This window comes from Fukomys damarensis, unplaced genomic scaffold (assembly GCF_012274545.1).
Source record: "Fukomys damarensis isolate Sample0158 unplaced genomic scaffold, DMR_v1.0_HiC HiC_scaffold_22, whole genome shotgun sequence".
NCBI lineage: Eukaryota > Metazoa > Chordata > Mammalia > Rodentia > Bathyergidae > Fukomys > Fukomys damarensis.
Window position 1 is genome coordinate 11579666 of NW_022900934.1, and position 23850 is coordinate 11603515.

At 52.5% G+C, this 23850-nt stretch overlaps 1 protein-coding gene across 1 annotated transcript in view; it reads left to right on the forward strand.

The window, feature by feature from the left end:
• Window positions 1-1339: 1339 nt before the first annotated feature.
• Window positions 1340-23850, forward strand: part of Ptgis (prostaglandin I2 synthase) — a 33179-nt gene continuing 10668 nt past the window's right edge. Inside the window, exons 1-6 of the mRNA XM_033767088.1 lie at window positions 1340-1392; window positions 10569-10692; window positions 13091-13269; window positions 14082-14225; window positions 17202-17353; window positions 23727-23848. Of these exons, the coding sequence (XP_033622979.1) occupies window positions 1346-1392; window positions 10569-10692; window positions 13091-13269; window positions 14082-14225; window positions 17202-17353; window positions 23727-23848 (768 nt within the window). The 5' untranslated portion in view covers window positions 1340-1345. The remainder of the gene's footprint in view (window positions 1393-10568; window positions 10693-13090; window positions 13270-14081; window positions 14226-17201; window positions 17354-23726; window positions 23849-23850) is intronic.

Here is a 23850-nt window from a genome sequence, read left to right on the forward strand (position 1 = left end):
TGGTTTTTTGAGACAGGGTCTCACTATGTGGTTGAGACTGACCTGGAACTCACTGTGTAGCCCAGGCTGGTCTCGAACTCACAGCGATCCTCCTGCCTCAGCCTCCAGAGTGCTGGGATTACAGGCGTGCGCCACCACCCCCGGCTATTTTTCTTCTTTTTTATAGAGTAGTTTTTAAATCAATTTGAATTGCATGACGATTGCAGAATCTATTGGACTTTTCACAAATATCAATCCTGTCTAGATAAGACTGAAGCCCTTAACCCGGGTTCTAATCTTCTCCCCCTCCCCAGGCCTCTCTTACTGCCCGGTTTGGGTGGAACCTCACTCATGTTTAAGTGCACATTTCATTTCAGACTACTTTGAGATTAATGGAAAGGTTGCAGAGATAGTAAAAGAGTCCAGAGCTTCCCTTGCTCTTTCTCCGGCTAACGTCTTGCATAACTAACACATTTGTCAAGAATGAAAAACCAACCCTGGCCGTTAGTATTAACTGAACTTTGGACATTACTGGTATTTAATCAACTTTCCCATTAATGTCCCCATCCAGCCCTTTGCCTTTAGCCGTCTTCTCTCCTCCACTTCCCCAGATGGTTTTGTTGTTTTTTGGCACCAGGAATTGAACTCAGGACCTTGTGCTTGTGAGGCAGGTGGTGGAACCACTGAGCTAAAACCCAACCCTTTCCCCAGATGTTTTAATAATTACTCTTATAATGTGCAGATGTGAACCTGTCACTGTAGTGTGTACATTTACATTAGTGTCTCAAAATTCCAGAAACATTGAGAACTTTACATTTTTTGGCGTCTGGACTCAAACTCAGGACCATGTGCTTGCGAGGCAGGCAGTGGCGCCACTGAGGTACATCTCCTGCTGGAGAACTTTAATGTTTAAACATTAAATGCAGCAGTTGATTTTTCCAACAATAAGCTCTCTGTAATTTTCTTCATTCTCCAGACATTTTTCCAGCTGAAATTTAAAACTATGTATTCAAATATTCACCTGAAAAGAAGGAAAGAAAAAGACTAAGTTTCCCCGCAGAGCCATGAGTTATTTTTCACACGCCTCAGGTTTTCTCACACTGTGTAGAAATATTTTCAGAGTGTAGTGTTTGTTTCTTTTTCACTCCAGATTTCAGATTTGACATTCATTCATCTTGCTGCATGGAGATCTAATCTGTTCTTTGGGGCCTCTGTATTTCATCATTTGATGGAGTGAAGTTTTAGGTTTCTTTTCGTTTATTCATGTCCCTGTTCATGGACTTTTTGGTCCTTTCCTGTGCTTTTGATGTTTCACATGCTGTGCTGTGGTCTCCTGAGCGCCGCTGTGGGCTGCACTTTTTGTTGGATGGATGGACGTAGCCAGATAGTCCTGGGTTCTGATATTGCGGATAGGTAAGTGAATTAGATATCTTGTAGCCAGTTAGTCAGAGCTGGCCCTGGAGGCACCAACATGGAGGAGGCCAGCATTGTAAAAGGAGAGAAACTACCACACCTAAGTAAAATGATTAGCAGTGACTGATGTTCTAAATAGGTATCAATCGCCTGACTGGGGGACCAAGATCTTTCAGGAAAGATCCCTGACCCACCCCTTACCACTGAAAAACCTTGCTCCTTCCTTGTAGGCTTGCTGTGTGACTTTTTTCCCCTTTGGATCCCCATTTAATCAAAATTCCTAAGTAACTAGTCATAATCTTATTGGTTGTTCATAGTTCTGTCCACCTTGTGATGTTTTTGTGGGGTGGTGGTACCGGGGATCGAACTTGGGTCCTTGTGCTTGCAAGGCAGGCGGTGGAACCACTTGAGGTAAATGCCCAGCCCCACCTTGTGATTTCTCATTGGATCAATATTACCTAAGCGACTGTACTTGTAATATTACTAGTTGACTACAGTTTTGTCTCAGCTCGAACCCACCTCACCTCATGGCTTTGTCCCATAAAACACCCTTGAGAAGTTGGGTGAGTGGGCCACCTATTTTCTGGTTCTCCTCCTGTCTCTTAGAAGCTCTCTTTCAATAATTTTTTTTGGTACCGGGATTGAACTTAGGACCTTGCACTTGCAAGGCAAGGGTTGGAACCACTGAGCTAAATCCCCCAGGCCCCAATAAATTTTTCCTACTCTTCACCTCCACTGTTCCTAGAATTCATTCTTGGATTTTAGAGAACGCGAACTCACACCTCAGATATCTAGCAGGTTTGGAAGTTGTGTCTCTTCCCCCTGTATCACTGGGACCTGGGTGCCCTGGCATTCTTAATGTATGGAAATTCAAATTCTGCTTTCTGGGGCCACCGAAGTTAATGTTTGCCATGTAAGTACTAAAACATTCTTTTTGTTTTCTGGGCCTCAGTTTCCCCATCTGCACTTGGAGGCTGCACACAGAGGTGTTCTCTCAGTCCTTAAACACTGCCAAGCAGAGTACGACTGTTTCTCTCTGGGCTTGTGTGGCTGCTGCAGGAAGCATGGACGGCGGTCTCTCGGGCAGGAGGTCTCCCGGCTGGAGGACCAGAGGCCACGCGGCATCCAGGAAAGGGTTCCTGCGGCTTGAGGCCTGGTTTGTGCCCCTATAGGATGCAGAATTCCTAGGTTATAAATAACTCTCATTCCGGCTTTCAGTAGCAGAGGTCGGTAAACAGTGGGCCTCAGATTAGTCCAAGCACGGGTTTGTACCACACAGAGCAGGAGAGCAAAGTGGGATTCTCTATAGCCACAAATTCCGGTCTCCAGCTTCTTGAGCAGAGCTGGGATCCAGCCGCACTTCCCTGGGGCTCAGCAGAGTCTTCTCCAAACCTTGCCTCAGCCCCCACCACTGCCCGTTCCTTTGTCTCCAACGTGCCGCTGTTGTGCTTCTCGTTGTGCTTCCTCTGCTGTTCTCTTCTTCTGTTTATTATGATCTGAATCCGTGTCAGGAAATGAAAGACCAGAGTGAGAAGCCCACCTGCTGTTTCTACACGGGGGAGACAGTGAGGGGAGGTGTGGACGAAGAGGCCCGGTTTGTGGCCTGTAGAAGCTTCTGGAGGCCCGTGGGCCTGCCCTGGGGAAGAACAGGCGAAGTCGCAGGAACTTGGGTGGCTCTGGTCCAGCAGAGCGGAAACCAGACCCTGGGCCCCCATGAAATCTTCCCCGAGCAGGAGACCCTGTTGCCGGGCACCTACTCTGTGTCAGGCACGGTCCTAAGTACCGGAGTGAGCAGCGGGTCTCTGCTGCCCTGGAGGGTCCCGGCCGAGAGGATGGCATCCATCAGGGGCCCAGAGATGCTGACAGCCCTGGCCTGGCCCGCAAGGCTCTGGTCAGGGAGAGACCCAGGCAGGAGGCCGAGGGAGTCTTGGAGTGAGCAAGGACAGTTTCTAGATTCCTGGAGAATCAGAGCTTGGGGGAATCACAAGGGGCATCCTGCATCTGAACTGGGAAAAGCAGGGGACCGTCACGGTGAGGGCCGGTGCGGTGACGGGATCAGGCCTCGCTCTGCTCTCTCTGGGTTGGCTGTGCCCCAGAAGTGAGGGTGTTAGCGGGCAAGGCGGAGACCGCAGGCTCCGAAATAGAGCCTCTCTCGCCTTGCCTGGCCACAGGCTGAGTCACCCTGGAATGAGGCTGGGCCCGAGTGGCCTGGGGTCCCGCTTCCTGCCTTTGTCTGCGCCACCTTGGGACTTCTCCAGCTTCCAGGAATAGCGCCAGGCTTGCTGGGCAGCGAGCTGACTGGAGAAGAGGAGGCGAGGGAGCCTCTCACTCCAAGATGTCTTGGGAAGCCTCAGGCCCGTGCGTAGAAGGTCGCAGAGCTCTCTGTCCGTTTCCTCATCTGCAAAGTGGGATGTCAGTGTCCCCTTGGGGTGGCCTGGGGTCTGCAGGTACCAACAGAGCCTTGGGGCCTGAGGCCTGACTTGCCTGGCTGGAAACCCACCCAGCTCCTCCATACTGGGCCCTCGGGGCGAGCGACCCAGCCACTCGGCCTCAGTTTCCTTCTCTGTGAAATGGGCATCACAGAGCTCCTTTCCTCCTCGTGGGTTTGGGGAAAGTGTTCAGGGTGGGGCTTCCAGTGGCCAGGGCTCTGCTCCTTGGGCATTCTTTTCTTTTTTTTTTTTTTTGGTACTGGGGATCGAACTTAGGACCTTGTGAGGCAGGCGGCGGAACCACTGAGCTAAACCCCCAGCCTTCCTTGGCCACTCTTACGAAGCAGGGAGACATTTGGAAAACGGCAAACCTGGCACCTGAGGTGTGGTTGGCGCTCAATCTATGTACCCGGGGGGCTTTTTGGTCCGGTTTCCTGGCTGTATCCAGACTAACAGTGCCAGGCGCTCTCCGCCCTGCTGGGCTCCCCTTGTCCGTTTCACAGCCTGACCTGGTCCGCAGTGGTGTTGTTACTTCTGCGTTGTAGACCAGTCCTGAGGCTCAGATGGCCTCACACAGCCCTCACACAGCCGGGGGACAGCTTGGCTGGGATTTGGAGCCAGGAAGGGTGGTGCTAGCGTGGGCTCGTAGCCACCAGGCCCTGCTTCCTCCCTGCCCAGGGTCCTGTCTCCGTACGTAGGCTCTGACCTGGGCAGGTAGGGCCTGTTGAACCCTGGCTGGCCGGTGGGTCCCATGGACGCGCTGCCCCCGTGACCCACAGAACTTTCAGAGAAGCTGCTGAGCCAGGGCCTCCAAAGAGACCAGGGAAAAGAAGGCCCCTGGCCTTTCCTGGTGTCGAGTTTCCTTTTGGTTTGGGGAGGCTGAGCTTGGAACACTGGGCTCTGGGCTCAGGGGGCCAAGGGGCTGCACGGGGAAGGCACTTCTTTTCCCTCTGTTTTCGCCTCCGGGCATCTCCGTCTTTCCCCAACCCTAGTCCTCAAGCCTGGCTGTGCTGTCCTGTCCACCTCCTGTTCCTGTCCCACCCCCTTGGGTCTTGCTGGGGCACAGGAGTGGAGGGGGAAGAGGGAGAGAGGAGGGGACGCTCCCTGAACTGCGGTGGGCAGACAACTCCTGCTCTGAAGGCTGGGGTCCCAGGTGCCAGGCCTGCTCTTCTGGGTGGTCACGGTGACCTCCTGCCTCTCCTTCTTTCCTGTTGCCTCCCTCTATTGCTACCCTCTAGAAGCATGCTCACGTTACTGTAGGAGAAAAGACGCGACTCCCAACCTGCTAGATGTCAGATAGGCCTAGTGCGTGTTCCCCAAAATTGAAGAATGCTTTCAAAGGAACAACAGAGGCTAAGAGGAGGAAACATTTATCGAGAGAGACCACTCTTGAGAGACAGGAGGGGACCCCAACGTGGGTTGCCACAGACCCCACTTCTCAGGGGAAGTTGTATAGAGCAAAGTCATGAGGCAGATACAGTTGAGGCATGTGTCTACCATGTGCAAAGAAATTGGTCGGGTTTGTTGGTTTGTTTTTTGAGTCCCTGTGCTTATGAGGCAGGTGGCAGAACCACTGAGCTAAGTCCCTGGCCCCAGGCATTTCTTTACAAGACTAGCTATCAACAGATCTACTTATTCAGTTATACCTTTGAATTAAGAAAGCCTCCTTTTATTGTCTCTTGTTAAAAAAGGTCATGAGGTAGGTACAACATGGTCAAAATTATGATCATCTGATAAGACTATAAATATAGTCACTTAGGTGATATGGATCCGGTGGAGAATCAGGTCACGCAGCAGAGGTACATGGACACTTTTAGGAAGGGATGCGTTGGGAAATCCTGATCACAGCACGGGTGACTGCTGTCTATCAAGACTTTATTGGACCACGTGATATCAATTAGAGGACAGCCTTCAGTTTATTGCTTATCCCTCAAGGAGACATGTAGCCCTGGTCATTCCATCTTTGTCTTTTTTTTTCTTTCTTTTTCCAGACAGGGTCTGGAGATGTAGTTCAAGCTGTTTTGGTTTTTTGAGACAGGGTCTCACTATGTAGTTGAGACTGACCTGGAACTCACTATGTAGCCCAGGCTGGTCTTGAACTCACAGCGATCCTCCTGCCTCAGCCTCCTGAGTGCTGGGATTACAGGCATGTGCCACCACGCCTGGCTAAGTTGGTTTGAACTCATTCTGTAGCCCATGCTGGCCTCGAACTTGGGGCAATCCACCTGCCTCGACCTCTTGAGTGCTGGGATTATAGGCATGCATCACCATGCCCAGCTCCATTTTTATGTTGAGGCCTGGCCTTGGATGAAACCGCCTCTAGCCACAGTTGTAATGTGTTTTCATTTTCTGCTCTGACTCCCTTGAGGGCCTAGCCCTGTGTGACTGCCTATAAAACTTCGACCTAACTCAGCTGTCTATAATAACATTAATTCCTGACTCCCATTTCAAATCTTCCACTGGGTCTCCTCACACTCGGCACAGAAGTCAGGCTCTTACCTTGACATTCAGGCCCTCACCACCCTTGAGGTCATCTCCAGCCTCACTGGTCACGTCTCACCTGGATGTTCTCCACTCCAGTCACACCAAGTCCTGCCTTGAAGGACTCATCCAGCCTGCGCCACCTCAGGGCTTTTGCACATGCTCTTCTGCCTGTGGTGCTCTTTTCCTGCCCTTCCAGGACACCCCTCTGCACCCTTCCAGTCTTTGCTTATATGGAACTTCCTTGGGGAGGCCTCCTAAACCACCTCTCTGACCTGTTTCCCCACTGTCTCAATCACGCTTCTTTCCCGTTTTTTTCTTTTCTTTCTTTTTTTTTGGGGGGGGGTACTGGGGATAGAACTCAGGACCTTGTGCTTGGGAGGCAGGCAGCAGGTCCTTCCCCTATTTTTTCTTTAATGCATGAAATGTAACTCACATACCATACAATTCACCCATTTAAAGTGTACAATTCAGTGGCTCTTAGTATGTTCACAGGATTGAGCAACTACCTCCACTTTGAAATTCCAGAGTGTCTTCATCATGCCCCAGAGAAACCTCTGCCCAGTGACTGTCACTCCCCACTTCCCTAGCAACCACTGATCAACTTTCTGTCTGTGGATTTCCCTGCTCGGGAGTATTTCTCTTAAGTGGAATCCTAGTGTGTGGCCTTTCATGCCTGGCTTTGTTCACGTCCCCTCATGGTTTCAAGGTTCACGCACGCTGTGGCACGAATCCAGCTTCTTTTCCTTTTTATGACTGAGTGGTGCTCCACGGTGTGGATGTACCACATTGACTCGGTTTATCTGTTCAGCAGTCAAGGGGTTGGGCTTGTTTCTGCTTTGTGACCACAGTGCTACGGTTAATGCTGCTGTCAGGAGCCGCGTGCCAGCCCTTGCGTCACCATGATCTTCAGGGCCAGGGCTGCACTGGCGGCTCATGGACAAGCCTGACTGAGATTGGTTATTAAAGCAGGCCTGAGGGGAGGTCAGGGCCCCAGCTGCCCCGCTCCCTGTGTATCTCGGAGTTTCGGGCGAGAGAGCAGCGGAGCCAGAGTGAGGAGAGGCCAGGTTCACTCTGGCGCATGTCTGGGGCTCTCCACACCCCGACTGGTTTTCAGGGGCTCCCAGGGGTCCACTGTGGGTCCCAGCCCTACAGCACCGCGCTGCATTCTGTGATCTTCACGGAGGCTTCCCTGCCTCGCCCGGCGTGGCCTTTTCGGAGTGCAGCGGTTTACAAACCGCCAGATTCAGCGGCCCCAGCAGCGGTCGGTCTGGTGGGGGGGCTGGGCACGGTACCCCTGGCTTACAAGGCTGAGATTGAGGGGGCACCCGCCGCCTTTCCCGGGAAGCTGGGGCTGGGGCTGGCCTGCAGGCGGAGGACCAAGGTCCCTGTCTCCCCCCCTGCTGTCAGCTGAGGTCCCCTCAGCTCCTGGGGCCACCCACATTCCTTGCCTTGGGGCCCCTCTGTCCTCAAAGCCAGCAAGAAGGCTTCTCCCTCGGGTTGGACCCCTCTCCTGTGCTGATTCCCCGGCCAAGAAACGAGCAGGCCCATGCTGCATGCCCTGTTTTTTCTTTCCCCTTTTATCGTTTTTTTCCCTTGCCTCTTATCTTTTATTTCTAGCTGCTTTTCTTTTTCTTGGTCACTCTTTCCTGTGGCTTTCCTAACACTGTTTTTTTGTTGTTGTTGTTTTGTTTTGTTTTTTTTAGACAGAGTCTCACTACGTAGTGAGACTGACCTGAAACTCACTGTGTAGCCCGGGCTGGTCTCGAACTCGCAGCGATCCTCCTGCCTCAGCCTCCCGAGTGCTGGGATTACAGGCGTGCGCCCCCACGCCCGCGTTTTTATTTTTTAGACAGAGTCTCACTACGTAGTGAGACTGACCTGAAACTCACTGTGTAGCCCGGGCTGGTCTCGAACTCGCAGCGATCCTCCTGCCTCAGCCTCCCGAGTGCTGGGATTACAGGCGTGCGCCCCCACGCCCGGCTTTTCCTAACACTGTTAATTTCCATTTACTGCTCAGTAGGACTCCCTGCTCTCTTCTCTCTCTTTGTCATCTCCCGTTGATCAGTTTTTCCAATTTTACCTTTTTCATTCTCGCTCCCTTTACTAGGATGACTAGTATGGATCTCTAGATACCTGGTTACCGGTGTGCTATTACTGTTCAGTGCTGTTCTGTTGTTAGTGGGGGTAGTTGCTCCATTTATAGTAGATATCTGGCGTAGGTCGGTATGGAAGAAGCATTTAGTTTTTCTCAGGGTTCCTACTGTAATTATAGATCTCTCTTCTGTGGTTAAGGGTGGTACATTATTGGTCTTCAGAGTTTGTCACTATCATTTGTCTTTGATGCTATTATTGTTGCTAACTTTATTACTATAGCCAAGGTGACTTAGCTGTTGCTATCAATTAGCAACATAATTGCTATCAATTAGTTTTCTCTGGATGCCCATATCCGTCTTGCCTTGACAACAAGGCCCATTCCTAGAGAACTGGGTACCGAGCCTCAGAACTGCAGCCTCTGCGCCCCAGTAAATGGAGGTGGTTGGCTGCTGGGACGGAGGCGAAGGCCAATAGTTCCCTACACGCAGAGGGTACCGCTGCAGTCGACATTAACTAAAGCGGTCTGGGTACTAGCAACAAAGCTTGCCATAACCCGCAAGCCTCAACACAACAAACAGAAACCTGGGAGGACAGGGACAGTGCCTCACAGAACTCCCAGCCCCCCCCAAAAGCTGATCCGTGAGGCACAGACGGGGAGAAAGCCAAAAGTCACACACCCGAACTCTAAAGGAAAACAGAGGAGGTAATCAAAGAGGTCAGTGAGGCATTTGGCAAGCTCACAGAAGACAGAAGTAAACAGATAATGGGCCAAATAAAATAAATCGGCAAATCTCCACAAGACATCTATAAAAAGCCTGCAGAGCTGAACACAATGGTGCAACACATGAAAAACCAGCAAATGCTGGGCATAGTGGTACAAGCCTGTAATCCCAGCACTCAGGAGGCTGAAGCAGGAGGATCGCTGTGAGTTTGAGACCAGCCTGGGCTACATAGTGATTTCCAGGTCAGTCTCAACTACTAGTGAGACCCTGTCTCAAAAAACAAAAACAAAACAAAAAACAAAGAAACAAAAAAGAAAAACCAGCATAGAAAAGAATTAGAGGGCTGGCGATTTAACTCAGTGGTTCCAGTGCCTGCCTTGCAAGCGCAAGGACCCAAGTTCGATCCCCGGTACTAGAAAGAAAGGAAGAAAGAAAAGAATTAGACCTGAAAAAGGTTCTGAATAGAAATTCAGGAGATGAGAATTCATGTTGAAAGCATGGGCAGCAGAGGTGACCAGCGCGAGGACAGGGTGTCAGAACCAGGACACGAGGCTGTCGGCGACCTGTGAATTCATCTTTGCTGCAAAGAGCCCTGTCCCTTGTTACTCCTGGCTCCCCGGTTGGTGCGTCTATTAAGGAGGACGATTTTTCCTAAGGTCACCTGCGCCAGCTGGGGGTGCTCGCAGGTGTGGTCCCCGTGGTAGCCGTAGAATCCGAGCCTCCCACTGACAGCAGGACCATGGTTACCGCTGCTCCTCTCTCAGCCCGGCCTGACCTCCTCGCCCCAGGCTGTGGGAGCTGGCACTCAGGAGGTGGCCTGGCCCCGTGCCACTGAGGCACCTCAGATCTGGAGCTGCACGGGGCAGTCAGGGCCGGAGAGAAGCCGGTACAGCCGGCTGTGCTTTTCTGTCTCTCGGGCAGGACGGGCGTGTGTGATGACCAGAGCCGATCCGAGCTGGCTCGGAGAACACTGGGGTGCTGGGAGGCTCTCCCCACGCAGGACCCATGCAGCCCATTCTGTACCAGCCGCCAAAAGGATCCTGTAGACTCCTGTGTCACCTCCTGTGTCACCTCCTGCCCCTTCACTGTTTGACACTCGCCCTGGCTCCAGCATCACTGAAGGAAGAAGCCAAAGTCCTCAGAGCTGTGTGTGATACTCTGTGGTCTGCTCTCATCACTTCTCTGGTCTCAGTGCCCATGGCTTCTCCTTGCTGTCCTTAGTCCAGCCTCACCGGCCTCCGTACTGAGCGCACAGCTCAACCCAGGGCCTTTGCACTTGCTGTTTTCCTGGAAAGCCCTTCTGGATGCCTGTGTGCCTCCCCACTCCCCACTGGCTCTGCGCAGCGCCTGCTCCGTGGCGCCTGCCGTGACCTCTCCAGGGAAGGGACCTCCCTGAGGAGCACTCTGTCCCTTCTGTTTGCTGTGCTAATTGCTGTGTCTTCTGCAGGCGACCTGGTGAGCCTCCCCTGGACCTGGGCAGCATCCCCTGGTTGGGTCACGCCCTGGAGTTTGGAAGAGATGCCGCCAGCTTCCTCACGCGGATGAAGGACAAGCACGGGGACATCTTTACCGTGAGAGCCTCCTGCCCTCCAGAGGGTGTCTTTTTTTTTTTGTCTTTGTGCCAGGGTTGGAACTCAAGACCTTGTGCTTGCAAAGCAGGGGGCAGAACCACTGAGCTAAATCCTCAGAGGGAAGGGGATGAGCAGTTGGCCTCGTACCTAGCATGCGCTGTCCTCCGGCATCTGTCCATGTGCCAGCTGCCCACCCGTGCACACCCAGGGGCCAGCCCACTGTCTGTCCACCCGTCCACCCAGTGCTTTTCAGTGTCCTTCAGTTCTCCCGCATCAAGCTATGAAGTTACTCAACATCCCTCCTGTACCAACATCCACCGGCTGACCTCTGTCCATCCACCCACCTTCCGTCCCTCCAGTGCCCACGTTCTCTCCCCCACTGCTCTCCTGCCACTCAGCGTTTCCCGGCACCCTCCCACCTGCCACGCACTGATCTCTCTTTCCGTATAGTCGCCGTGTCCGTTCGTCCATCTGTCCACCTCTGTCCCTCTGCGTGCTGGAATTTACCCAGAATTCTTGCACTCATGTACCCAGCACCCACCAGACTTTCATCTCTAGATTTAAGTCTCACTCCCTTCCACTGATTTTTTTACCCATCTTTCCATCCCCTACCACGCTCCGCCCAACACACAGCTGTCTGTCCATGCAGTGTCTGGTGTCGGTCTTTACCCATTTCGGTCTCCGTCCACCCTCTCTCCCAGAGCCTCTCCACAGCTGTCACCCACCGACTCACCTTCCGTTTATGTTTCTTGTGGGAGACTACAATATTGATTATGTCTGAAACAGGCAATAAACAGTATAAGCTGTGAAGAGTTCACCCCACAATTGGCTTTTTTCATTTTTTTTTTTAAGAGTCTGGCCAAAGCCTACGTGCCGAGGTCAAAATAACTCACAGCCAAATTCCGTTCCCGCAACTAAAACCTTCTTACTAAAAAGACAGTGTTCTAATTACAACCATATACATTGTCTCTTGGGTTCCGGAGTCAACAACCCTTTATCTTGCCCTTTATGAGGCTTGCTGGCTTTAATTTCCATAAAAACCCCACGATTGTGCATCCTCACGCGTAGTTCTGTCCGTACACAGAGCTGGCCTTCACCCCAATTGATCACCAATAAAAATCAGTGGCTTAGCTGGGGATTTAGTGCAGTGATGCTGCCACCTGCCTTGTAAGCGCAAGGTCCCGAGTTTGATCCCTGGTACCCGAAAAATAAACAAATGAATAAAAAGCGGTGGCTTAGACTGACGGGCCTTTGTCGGTTACACCAGCATTGGTTGTCCTGACACCTCGTTTTCTGTCTCTCGTAGTTCTTTTCGTTTGCTCTCTGAGGCCTGCACCATACACTAAACAAGAGACCAAGACCTACTGCAGAGGTTTCCGGGAGCATTCAGGGTCCCCAGTGCGCCCGACTTCACCCGTCTCACTTTCACCCTCCGCTCTGCTCAGCAGCTCCTTAGCACCCTGCCGTCTTTGTACCCACTGCTCACTCATACACTTACCCTCCTATTCACCACCCTTCCGTCCTTCCCTCCCTCCGTCTCTCCACCCATCCACCCACGATGCACAAATCCGTACTACACTTACCCTCCTATGCACTCACCTACCACCCTTCCGTCCTTCCCTCCCTCCGTCTCTCCACCCATCCACCCACGATGCACAAATCCGTGACAGCTGCTGCCCTCTGAAGGCAGACCGTCTTGGCTGCTGGAGATGGGCTGTAACCAAGCCAGCCACGGTGGCTGCTTGCGAATGAGGTGGTAAAGAACACAGCCTTCGCTTTTAAAAGCACTGAGTTCCAGCCCTGGTTCTGCCGCTTCTCGGAAGTGAAGTTCGGGGTGCTTGCTCACTCCTGTTAGTGAGGTGCATGGGTGAGCGAGGGTTTTTCCCTGGCAGGTGGTGAGGAGGGTAGATAAGGACTCCGTGATGTCCCTTGTAGGGCAGTGCCTAGTGTGTGGGATAACTTTGGCCCTGAGAACTGTGTGGTTGTCTTAGTTACTTTCTTGCTGCGACAAAATATTTGAAACCCACAGGTTAAAGGAGGGAAGGTTTATTTTGGTTCACAGTTTGTAGAGGTTTCGGTTCATAGTCTTCTGGTTCCGAGGCAGGGCAGCATGGCAGAGGAGCAGCAGTCCATTGTGTGGCAGGCAGGAGGCAGCAAGAGGGAGCTCCTTTTTGTTCCATTCAGGCCACAAGCCTCTTGCTTGGTGCCACACCCACACCCAGGGCGGGTCTTTCTGCCTCTGGCCACGGCAAGAAGCTGATTAACCCAATCGTGGACTGTCCCAGTTATTGCATCAGGGATCCAGTCACACCCCAAAGCCCCCTGGGAGCGCTTGAGGCTTCGGGGGACATTTTCCATACAAACCACGGCAGTGGCTCATGGACGCTTCTCCCCACAGGTGCTGGTGGCCGGCAGGTATGTCACTGTCCTCCTGGACCCGCACTCCTATGACAAGGTGATGTGGGAGCCGCGCACCAGGCTGGACTTCCACGCCTACGCCGCCTCACTCATGGAGAGGATTTTCGATTTGCAGCTCCCACATTATGACCCCAGTAACGAGAAGGCCAAGATGAAGCCGTGAGTGGCTGCAGGTGGTCCCTGTGGGTGACTCGGATGGGTGGTCCAAAGCCTGGGTGGGGTGTGCCTGGGTCCACAGCAGGTGCACAGTAAAAACTGTTTCGAGAAAACAAAACCAAACCAGAGCCCTGCTGTTCTCTCTGCTGCCAGCAGGAGTCGCTGTTGGCCAACGGCCGTGCGCTGCCTGGTCTGCCCAACTGGCTATCCACCCCTTAGAGGTCCCCCTTTCTTGGCCTGCAGCTGCACCCGCAGTTTGGCTCAGCATGGACCGTGAATCACGGAGACTCAACAGAGGAGCCTCTCACTCTGCCAATCCCCAGACGGGGTTACCAGCCCAGACGCCTTTCTCCTGGTGGTGTCTTTCATTAGCTTCCTTGATCAGGGGATCAAGGATCTAAGCAGGGCCTCCAGGGACTTCAGGGAAGACGACGTCTCAGTTCCTTCTCTTCTAGCAAATGTGCCTCGGGCAGGGACGGGGCTGACTGTTCCAGTCAAGAGTTTAGTTTGGAGCTGGGCGGACCAGACTTCTGTCCCAGCTATACCTCTCATCAGCTATGTGGCCTTGAGCAAGGCCCTTTCCCCTGTGTTCCTGTTTCCCCATCTGTAACCTTTATTCCTCTGAAATTCGATCTGTTTGCTTAGCACAGTGAAGAGTAACCGTCATTGCTGTTGGTAGTGACAGAGATAATAACACCGGCCTCCTGCAGGCCCCCGTTTCCAGCGGGGACCATGGGCTGTGAGTTTGGGGAGGGAGGTGGCTGAGACTGTGTCTCCTTCTGGGACTGTACTTGACCCTTTGTCACCTACCTCAGGACCCTGGAGCACAGGGACCTGCAGTCGCTCACAGACGCGATGTACACCAACCTCCGCACCATGCTGCTGGGGGACCCCGCAGAGGCGTCTGGTGACTGGCGCGAGACCGGTCTCTTTGAGTTCTGCTACAGCAGCCTGCTCAGGTGAGTTCAGGACTGTCGCCGTCCCAGAAGGGCTCACACACTGGACTGTGTCAGCCACAGGCTGTGGCCAAGGGGACCAAGAGCACGTTGTGGATGGGGAAGAGTTTGGAATGAAACCCAAAGCCACAAGACGGGGAGGTGACACTACATCGGGGGCCCCAGGCTCACCTGGCCCAGCCCTTGGGCACCAGAGAGGGAGTGGCGAGCAAGACTGGGGCCACCTGGTCCTGGGGCGTCCTGACTCTGGATTTCATACATCACTAAAACAGGATGCTTGGGAGGCTGACCTAGGGCCTGGAGCTGCTGTCACACCCTGTAAACCTGTACTAAAAGAGGCACAAGCCTGTGCTCCTTCCTTCAGCAGTGCTAGGTACCGTCTTGGGCTCTATCCCAGAGCATAGCAGGGAACAGGCAGATGATTTCCTTACATAGACAGTGAACATGATCCACAGAGGAGTGATAGCATCTGGACTCTTTCAGCCAGACTGATGAGGAAGGGACCCTCAAAGATCCAACCTCAGAGCCGAGACCTAACTCCAAGGGGCCATTGGTGCCACCATCCTGGCAGAGGAAATGGCAAGTGCAAAGGCCCGGGGGTGGGCAGCAGCTTGGCAGGAAGGCCAGTGTGGATGTGAGCCCAGGGACAAGGTGGAGATGAGCTCAGAGTAGTTGGAGAATCAGGTCTCACTGGGCCTGGGCTGTACGGAAGGCTCTGAACTTTACTCTCTGCATGACATGAAGGGGCTTCAGCAGGGGCACCACAGGGTCCAACCTAAGAGTTTAAAGCTTTGGGCTGCTGCACGGACCCTGGGAGGTGGTGGGGCCCCGTAATCGACCAGGGAAGGAGCGGTGGCCTGGACTCAGGAGAGGGCGGGAGTGGGGTAACCTTTGGTGGTGGGTGGTAGTGGGGCTGGGCTGGGCTTGGGTGTGGGAGAGGAGCATCTTAGGGACAGCGCCCTGACTCCTGGCGCTGCTGTGACTGCCAGCTTCTCATCAGAGAGGGCGCTTCAGCCCCGCAGACCAGGAGAGCAGTTGTCTCAGGGTGAAGCACAGCACCCCACACATGTGCATGTGGGTGTATGTGTGGCCCTGGTGTGCATCTGTGTAGACGCCGTGTATCCACTCAGTGCTCACAACAGCACCGTGAAGCTGGCACCCTGTTTGGCAGAGGGGAAACAGACCCTATGTCATTTGCAGCGAAAGCCTCCCAGTGAGCTCATGTCGGGGACCTCCCACTGCCCAGCGACCCTGCCGTCCTGCGTCTTGGGCAGAGGCGGGAGAGCTGGGGCAGTTTGGACCCAGGCCGTCCAGTTTGGGCAGGGCGAGTCCGATGGAAATCTGGGCCTGGCTTGGGGCTCCTGCCTCCTGCCTCCTGCCTCTGCTCCTGTGGGCCTTTGTGGCCAGCTGCTGGGCGCGGTGACGCACGCCTGTGATCCCTGCTGAGGCAGGAGGAACGCAAGTCTGAGGCCGTTCCGGGCAACTTAGAGCCTGTTTCAGGACTAGGGATTGAATCTCGGGCTTTCACACTGGGCCATATCCCTTGTCCCCCCGCCCCCTTTTATTTTGTTTTGGTACCGGGGATCGAACCCTGATCCTTGGGCTTGCGAGGCAGGTGGCGGAACCACTGACTACATCCCTGGGACAGTGAGAGCCTGTTTCAAAATAAAATAAATAGAAAGAGCTGTAAGTCCGCGTAGCTCGGGCAGAGGGCTTGCCCCGCATGCCTGAGACGTGGCGTTCGATCCCCAGCCCTGGAAAAGAAAGGCAGGGAGGGAGGGAGAGGGCGGGATGGATGGCAGGACAGAGGCGGAGGTGCAGACTCAGCCCAGCCCGGCCTGTCGGACCCTGCCGAACTCACCCAGATTCTGTCTGCTTCCCTCACTCCGGCCTCCTGGCTGCCAGGTGAGCAGGCTGCGCAGGATCCCCGGCAGGGCCCCTGCAGTTTGCGTTCCCCACCCTTCTGCGTGGCTCCTGCCTCCCTTCATTCAACATTCGTCTCAGGGACCCGCAGGCCTTTCTTGTCCCCGCCGGTCGCACCTGGCTGGGGCCAGCTTGGTTTTTCTTTGTGGCGCTTAGCGCCACCTAGGGGTCACGTATGTATTTGCACAGGCTGTGACTGCCCCCTGATGCTTTGAGACCCAGAAGTCCAGGGAGGTCCCTCCAGAGCGCTGGGAAACCTCCGTCCCCCGAGTTAAATGCTTTGCATATTCGTCATGCACGTTGCAGGAATATGTGTACCCTTGTCACCGTGGCATGGTCCTTCCCCACACTGCCCTGCCGTGACCAGGCTGTGACCAGGACTGTGACCGTGAACGCTGGCAAATCCATGACCCTTTGGCCTCTCCTCTCACGGTGCAGCCGTGGTGTCACCTGGCATCTCTCTGACCAGGCTGCTGCCTGGGCTCCAGGTCTTTGCATAGACTCTGCCTCTGCCCGCACCACACCCTCCTTCCCCTGTTGATTCTTCAAGTCTCAGTTCCAGGTGTCTCTTCTCATCTCTGCCCCTCACCTCACACCCCTCTCTAGCCCACTGTGCTTCACCTCACCAGCCTCCTCAGTGCCTTTCAGCACTTCCAGCTCCTTCCTGCCACTGGACATTTGCACTTGTGGTTTGTGCTTTCTTGAGCCCCTCTCTTGCTCCTCCCACACGTTCCTTCTCACCCCCCCCCTCCAGTTTATCTGTGAGCCCTGCTTCATGGGCACTAGTGCCACCACGCCGCTCTCCCTGAACTGCTTGCTTTCTTGCTGCATGAGCACTACTGACACGGAACTCACAGAACTCATTTCTCTGGCCTGTTGTGCACCTCCCTGGGCTGCAGTTTTGGCACCATCAGACAGAGGTTGCTGTCTGTCTGGACTCCTGTGCCCAGCACACAGTAAGAGTAGTAGGTGCTCCACTGGTGAATGAGTGGCCGCTGGGGAGTGTTGGCTGGGAGTTTCCAAGAAGGACCCCTGACACGCTGCTGTGGTCCCCAGAGCCGGATACCTGACTCTGTTTGGTGTGGAGGCATCACCAGGCACCCCCGAGAGCCAGGCCCAGGACCGCACCCACTCCGCCGACATCTTCCACACCTTCCGGCAGCTCGACCTGCTGCTCCCCAAGCTGGCTCGAGGCTCCTTGTCAGCAGGTAAGCACCATGGGCTCTTTACTAAAAGAGGAAGGACCGGGGGCCCCACCATGGGTACTGACAGGGGCACAGCTCTGGGAATGTAGGGCTTGGGCCAGAGCCGCGCTTCCTGGTGGGAGGTCTGGTTCGACATGTGTGAAGTGGACCCATGGATCTGAGTGCGCGTGTGTGCGTGTGTGTGTGTGTGTGTGTGCGCGAGCATGTGCCTTTCCTTCTTTTATGTTATTTTAAAAAGTTTTACGAGTACCTCATGCTGCTTCAAAAAAATTCAAGCCATACGTAATGATGTAGAGGTTTAATAAGAGAGCTCTCCACATTCTCACAGCCCTAACCCCATCTTCCACAAACACTGTGGCTGTCTGGAGTAGATTCTGATAGTGCTTTCTCTAAACAGCTTCTTAGACTCACACACGGGATTGGGTGTTGTTGAGTAGAATGTCCAGTTTCATGCTGGTAGACATTGGAGCGGTGTCCACTTGGGGGCAGGTGTGAACATTTTTGTGCTAGTCTTTTAGTGTGTACGTGCCCTCGTTTCTCTTGGTTATCAGCCATAATTGTAGATCTGTTATCTTGGAAGAATTGTTCTGCCACTTTGAGCCGTCAGTGAGCCCCATGTTGAGAACATTTCTGGGTCAGCTTGGAAAAACCCACCTCATTTTTTTTTTTTTTTTTGGCTACAGAGGCCATCAGTGTTAGAAAAGACCTTCCTGGCTGATGCACGGCCAGGGGCCATGGGAACCACTGGGCTGCACATCTCCCTGGTCCCCACATCTCAAACCTCCCTGGCAAGCAGTATCCCCTGGGACCTTCTGTTCTTGCTCATAACACAGGTCTCTGGGTCCCCTTGAGGGCATTTGATTCCAGACCTCCTGGGGAGAGCCCAGAAGACCCAGAAGACCTGTGAATGCCCTGACAGGCTGAGAGGAGTGGAATGTTTGAGTCTCAAGCACTCACAGTGGAGGTCTGGGTTCAAATCCCTGCTCTGCCCTTTCCTGCTGGTGACTTTCAGCAAGTGAGTTCTTGCCCACTTCCCTCCTCCAGAGGCACAGTTAATAGTGGTGGACAGATTGGGCTTGAATAGCTTTAGGTCCTTTCCAGCTCCACACCCATATTTCTCTGCTCTCTTTGTGCCTCTGTGACCTTCCCTATAGGGCCATCCTAAAACTGTTAGGATGGGGTGGGGAAATGAGAAACGAGCACTACTTGCTGAGCGCTTACTTTGTGCTGTGAATCAGCCACATCAAGTGCTCGATATGCTTATATCATACACATATATGTAAATATCCAGAATGTCTCGGTGTAGGCTTAGAAAAAGGGATTGTACGGTATCTATTTACAAGTTGGGTTTTTTGTAGCCTAACACTATAGCTGTATGTTCTCCCGTCAAACACACATCTCTTAGAGGTATCTGCCTATGCAATTAGACAAGAGAAACCAAGATAAGATTGGGTAAAGAAATAAAATCTGTATCTACATCATATGTAGATGATTTGATAGAGTACCTGAAAAAAAAAAATCCCCGGAGATCAATGATAAAACTTACTCAAGCAGTAAAAAGAACCCAGAAAATTAGAAGGATATGAAATTAGCATAAAAATGCCAACATCTTTCTGGCCTTGGCCTGGCTGTGGCAGTATTTAGTTAGCTGTCTTACTCTGATGGACAGATATTTAGATTGTTTCATTTTTGCTGTCCAAGCGCTTCAGTCTGCTGTCTGGAGAGTTTACTTTTCTGTTTCCCAGAAGTGGCATTGCCAGGTCAAAGACCACATGCATGCAAGTTTTATTAGCAATGGCTGTGTCACTTCCAAAGCCATGGAGCAATTCATACACCCGCCCTGAAGAAAGGGGGTCTACCGTTCTCCAGCGGACGTTACCATCTTCCCACTTGATCGCTGATGTGACGTGCGGAAAGGGGTACCCGGCTTCCGGCGCGTTTCCCCGACTCTCGGGATGAAGGTCTTTCTGTGTTTCACTTGCGGACTGCACCTCCTTGGGAACCGTCTGTTCACTTTGCATCCTTCCAGAAACAAAGCTATTGTTGAATCAAATCCCCCCATCATTGCTGAAGGTTGCAGATAAGGTGAAATCTCACAGACACAGCTGGATTTACCCAGGCTCCCTCGGGCACTCGGAAAGCAGCTCTGTGCTGGGCGTAGCAAGGCTGCATTTCCCGGAATGAGCAGCAGGTGGCAGTGTTGGCAGACGGTTTTTTAGGAGCCAGGGCCGTGTGCCAAGCTGGCTCCCAGACCTTAATGTGGGGAGCTATGGTGTCTCTGGAAGAACCACATGGGCAGAACCCACGAAGATTAATGTGTACGTACTTTGATCTTGCACTGTCATTTCTAGGAATTGATCCCACAGAAATACTTGTACATGTCTACAGTTACACAAAGGTAGTCACTTGTCACACTGCTTGTGAAACGTGCACCAGCAGGGATTAAATAAATAAATCGTGCATTCATATAAAAGCAGACTGTGCAACTGTAGAACAGAGGGTTGTCTGACGCACAACTACTGCATTTTAAACGTAAAACAAACCCAGAGTGGTGGAACACGCCTATAACCCCAGCACTCTGGGAGGCTGAGGCAAGAGGATCTCAAATTCAAGCCTAGCCCGGGCAATGTAGTGGCTTACCAAGATCCTGCCTCAAAATAAAAAAAAATAAACCCGGGCATGGTGGCACATGCCTGTAATCCCAGCACTCAGGAGGCTGAGGCAGGAGGATCACTGAGTTTGAGACCAGCCTGGGCTACATAGTGAGTTCCAGGTCAGTCTGAACTAGACAGTGAGACCCTATCTCAAAAAACAAAAAAAGGGCTAAGGATATATAGCTCAGAGCAAAGGCCCTAGGTTCAATCACCAGCACCATAAAAATAAGTACATTAATAAATTAAGTAAAATTTTCAGATAAATGGGCTGGAGATGTAGCTCAGTGGTGCCTGTGCCTGCCTTGCAAGTGCAAGGTCCCTAGTTTGATTCCCAGTACTGAGCAAAAGATAAAAAGACAAAGGTAAAATGTAAGACTTTAAAGACTTGTCTCCACTGGTGAGGGCTCTCTGGACGGTGCTCCCTAGATCTCGGGACTCGGGCGGATAGCCAAAGGAAAACTTGAGTACGCAGTCCGGGTCCTCGCTGTAGGGTCAGGGGTCTGAAGCCCAGAGAGGAGCCAGGTGTCATCCCAGCCCACACAGTGAGGTGAGTGGACCTGTCCCTCTCCAGTCACCCCCAACTACTTAGACCTGGGAGGCTCAGGGGGAATTGGTGAACGGCCCCTCTTTGCTTTCTTTCTTTCTTTTTTTTTTTAATTGTTTTTTTGAGACAGGGTCTCACTATGTAGTTGAGACTGACCTGGAACTCACTATGTAGCCCAGGCTGGTCTTGAACTCACAGTGATCCTCCTGACTCAGCCTCCTGAGTGCTGGAATTACAGGCGTGTGCCACCACCACACCTAGTCCCCGTTTTGCATTCTTAAATGCTGTGATTACAGTGATACACAAGATTGTGCTTGGACCTCTAGGAATGCCCTGCTGGGTTAGATTTCTCTGTCTCTGGTCTTAGCTGTGGTCAGGAGCATTCAAGACTATCACCGCCTGGGGTAGTGTCTGTACCTCCTGCACCTTGTTTAGATCCAGTGTTGTGACATCATTGGCCTGGAGTGGGACCCGGCCATCTGCGATTTAGATCTCCCAGATGATTATCTAAAGGCACCTAAAATAATGGACCTCAGATGCCATCTGGGCTCCTTGCACATGAGAATGCACATCGTCTGGAATGGTACCAAGGGATTAAAGACAAAAGTATCAAGCCTATGGATACAGGGGAAATAAACATAACTCCTGACCTGCTAGATGTCAGATGCACTGAGTTTGTGTTCCCCGAATGAAGAAGAAATTCTGAGGAGCAGAGAAAGTTAAAAGTAGGAAAAGTTTTTGAGAGATAGCTCCTGAAAGGCTGGAGGGGAGTGGGAAGTGGGTTGCCACAGAGCCTACTTTTCTGAGTGTTTTATAGAGTTATAGAGTAAAATCACAGCCGGGCCTGGTGGCGCACGCCTGTAATCCCAGCACTTGGGAAGCTGAGGCAGGAGGATTGCTGCAAGTTGGAGACCAGCCTGGGCTACATAGTGAGTTCCAGAGCAGTCTGAACTACATAGTGAGACCTTATCTCAAAAAACAAAACAAAACAACAACAAAACAAAACAAAAACAAAAATGTGGGTACAGCATGCATCAAAGTAAAATCAAGCAATAAGATTACAAGTGCAGCTGCTCAGCTAATGTTGATCCAGGGGTAGCGAGGACATTTGGATTAACCTTGGTCGCTCATCTATAGCTTCATAGTCTTCATTTTAAGAGTCTGGGTTGCAGTGCCCCCCCCATGAGATAACGGCTTATTTATGTGAGAAATCTCAGAGGGCACCAATAATCTCAAGCTTTTGTTTACCCCTTAGGGAAGTACATAAGTCTGGCCATGGTGATTTTAATCCTCTTCAGATGCCTTTGCCACAGTTTTGATGTTTTCATCTTCTGCACTGACTCCCTCCGGGGCCCAGTGCTGTCAGGCTGCCTGTAATATTCCTACCTAACTCAGCTGTCTGTAATAAATACTATGATTTAAAAATGTAGCCAACCTGCTTTTTTAAAAAAGTGATAACACTTTCTTTTCTTTTCTTTTTTTAGAGACACGGTCTCACTATGTAGTTCAGGCTTGCTTTGAACTCACTATGGAGCCCAGGTGGGCCTCGAGCTCAAGATCCTCCTGCCTCAGCCTCCCGAGTGCTGGGATTATAGGCATGCACCACCATGCCTGGCCTGAATTTACATTTTCATTCGTACAACCTCCCGGTGATAACACAGCCCAGCCCAGCTGGTAGAACCAACTTCTGAAACACAGCTTTGTGGTTCAGAACCCTGGGAGGAGCTGGGTGTGGTGGTACAATGGAATTTGGGAGGCTGAGGCTGGAGGATTGCCTGGAATTCAAGGCCAACCTGGGCTACATAGTGTGTTCAAGGTCAGCCTGAATTATATAGGAAGACCTTGTCTCAAAAAAACAAAACAAAAACAATGATGAATAACACCCTAAGGAGAGAGTCTCTCGCACTTTGAAATTTCGAAGCAACCAGGATGGTTCCCACTTTCCCTAGGGGTGATGTTGGAGAAAACAAAGCCTTTTATTTGTGGGCATTTAGTCACGTGTGGCTTAATGACGGGATAATTCTGAGAAGTGTGTTAGATGATTTCATTCCTGTATAAACAGAGTAGAAATCTACATGCCGAGACTGTGTGATGCTGCTCACGACGCCGGCGGATGAGTGCTGTTCTGGGTGTGTCTGTCACCGACTGAAGTCTTGTGCTTGTCTGTGTGTAGCGCGCAGCCCTCCTGTAGGGGATCATCCTGCATGGGGTCCCTGGGGCCTGGCTTTAGTCCCCTAACACTTGCCCGTGCAAGACCCATCTTTGTACTTTTTAAAGAAATGCCCATTTGTTTTCACTGTTTGGTGGCTTTTCCAGAGCATGAACACCTTTGTTTACGTAAGGTTGAGTTGCTGGCTGGGGTCCGCGGGGCAGAGCTGACCTTCAGGGATGCTTTTGCGGTCTGCACAGCGACTAAAGCTTTTTTTTTTTTTTTTTTTTTTTTTTTGGAGACAGGGTCTCACTGTGTAGTGAGACTGACCTGGAACTCACTATGTAGCCCAGGCTGGTCTTGAACTCCCAGCGATCCTCCTGCCTCAGCCTCCCAAGTGTTGGGATTACAGGTGGGCACCACCACGCCCAGCTAAAGCTTCTTACTTAGATGCCAACCAGAAGGGGGGCTAAGAGGGAAGCACTAGAAAAAACAAAAAAAACGAACACTAGAAGATTCCACACAGACACCAGGAGTTTCAGCTGCTTTTGCAAACCCTGGCCTCTGGCTGTGCGGGGCAGCTTCTCTGTCAGTGCTGGAGGCGCTGGTGGGGACTGAGCCCCCTCAGTGTCCCCTCGCTGCAGGACCGGCAGGGCTTTCGTGCGCCACTGTGCCCAGCTGCTCGTGGTCTCAGGCGCGTGGTTGGCCTTGCTCCGGCCTTGCTCTTGCTCTGGCTCCAGTCCTGGGAAGGCAGAAGGCAGCTGGGAGTCAGTTCCTGCCGAATGGCTCTCTACAGAAACCACCTGCATTCAATGCTTGTTTGTCGAATGCCTGCTGCGAGCCAGGTGCTGGGGACGCAGAAATGAATGAAACAGGCAGGCTCCCGTGTGCAGGACATGAGCGGTGAAGGGCTCCCCTCGGGCTCTGGAGCCTCGTCCCCCAGCTCCACTAGTGACATCCAGAAGCCCGTGACCTTCTGAGGGGCTGGAGGCGGACAGAACCTCCACTTCCTGCTCTCTGTCCCCACAGCCGAGAAGGACCAGGCACGCAGCGTCAGAGGTCGCCTGTGGAAGCTGCTGTCCCCCGCCAGGGTGGCCGCCCGCGCGCTCCGGAGCAGCTGGCTGGAGAGCTACCTGCTGCACCTGGAGGAGAT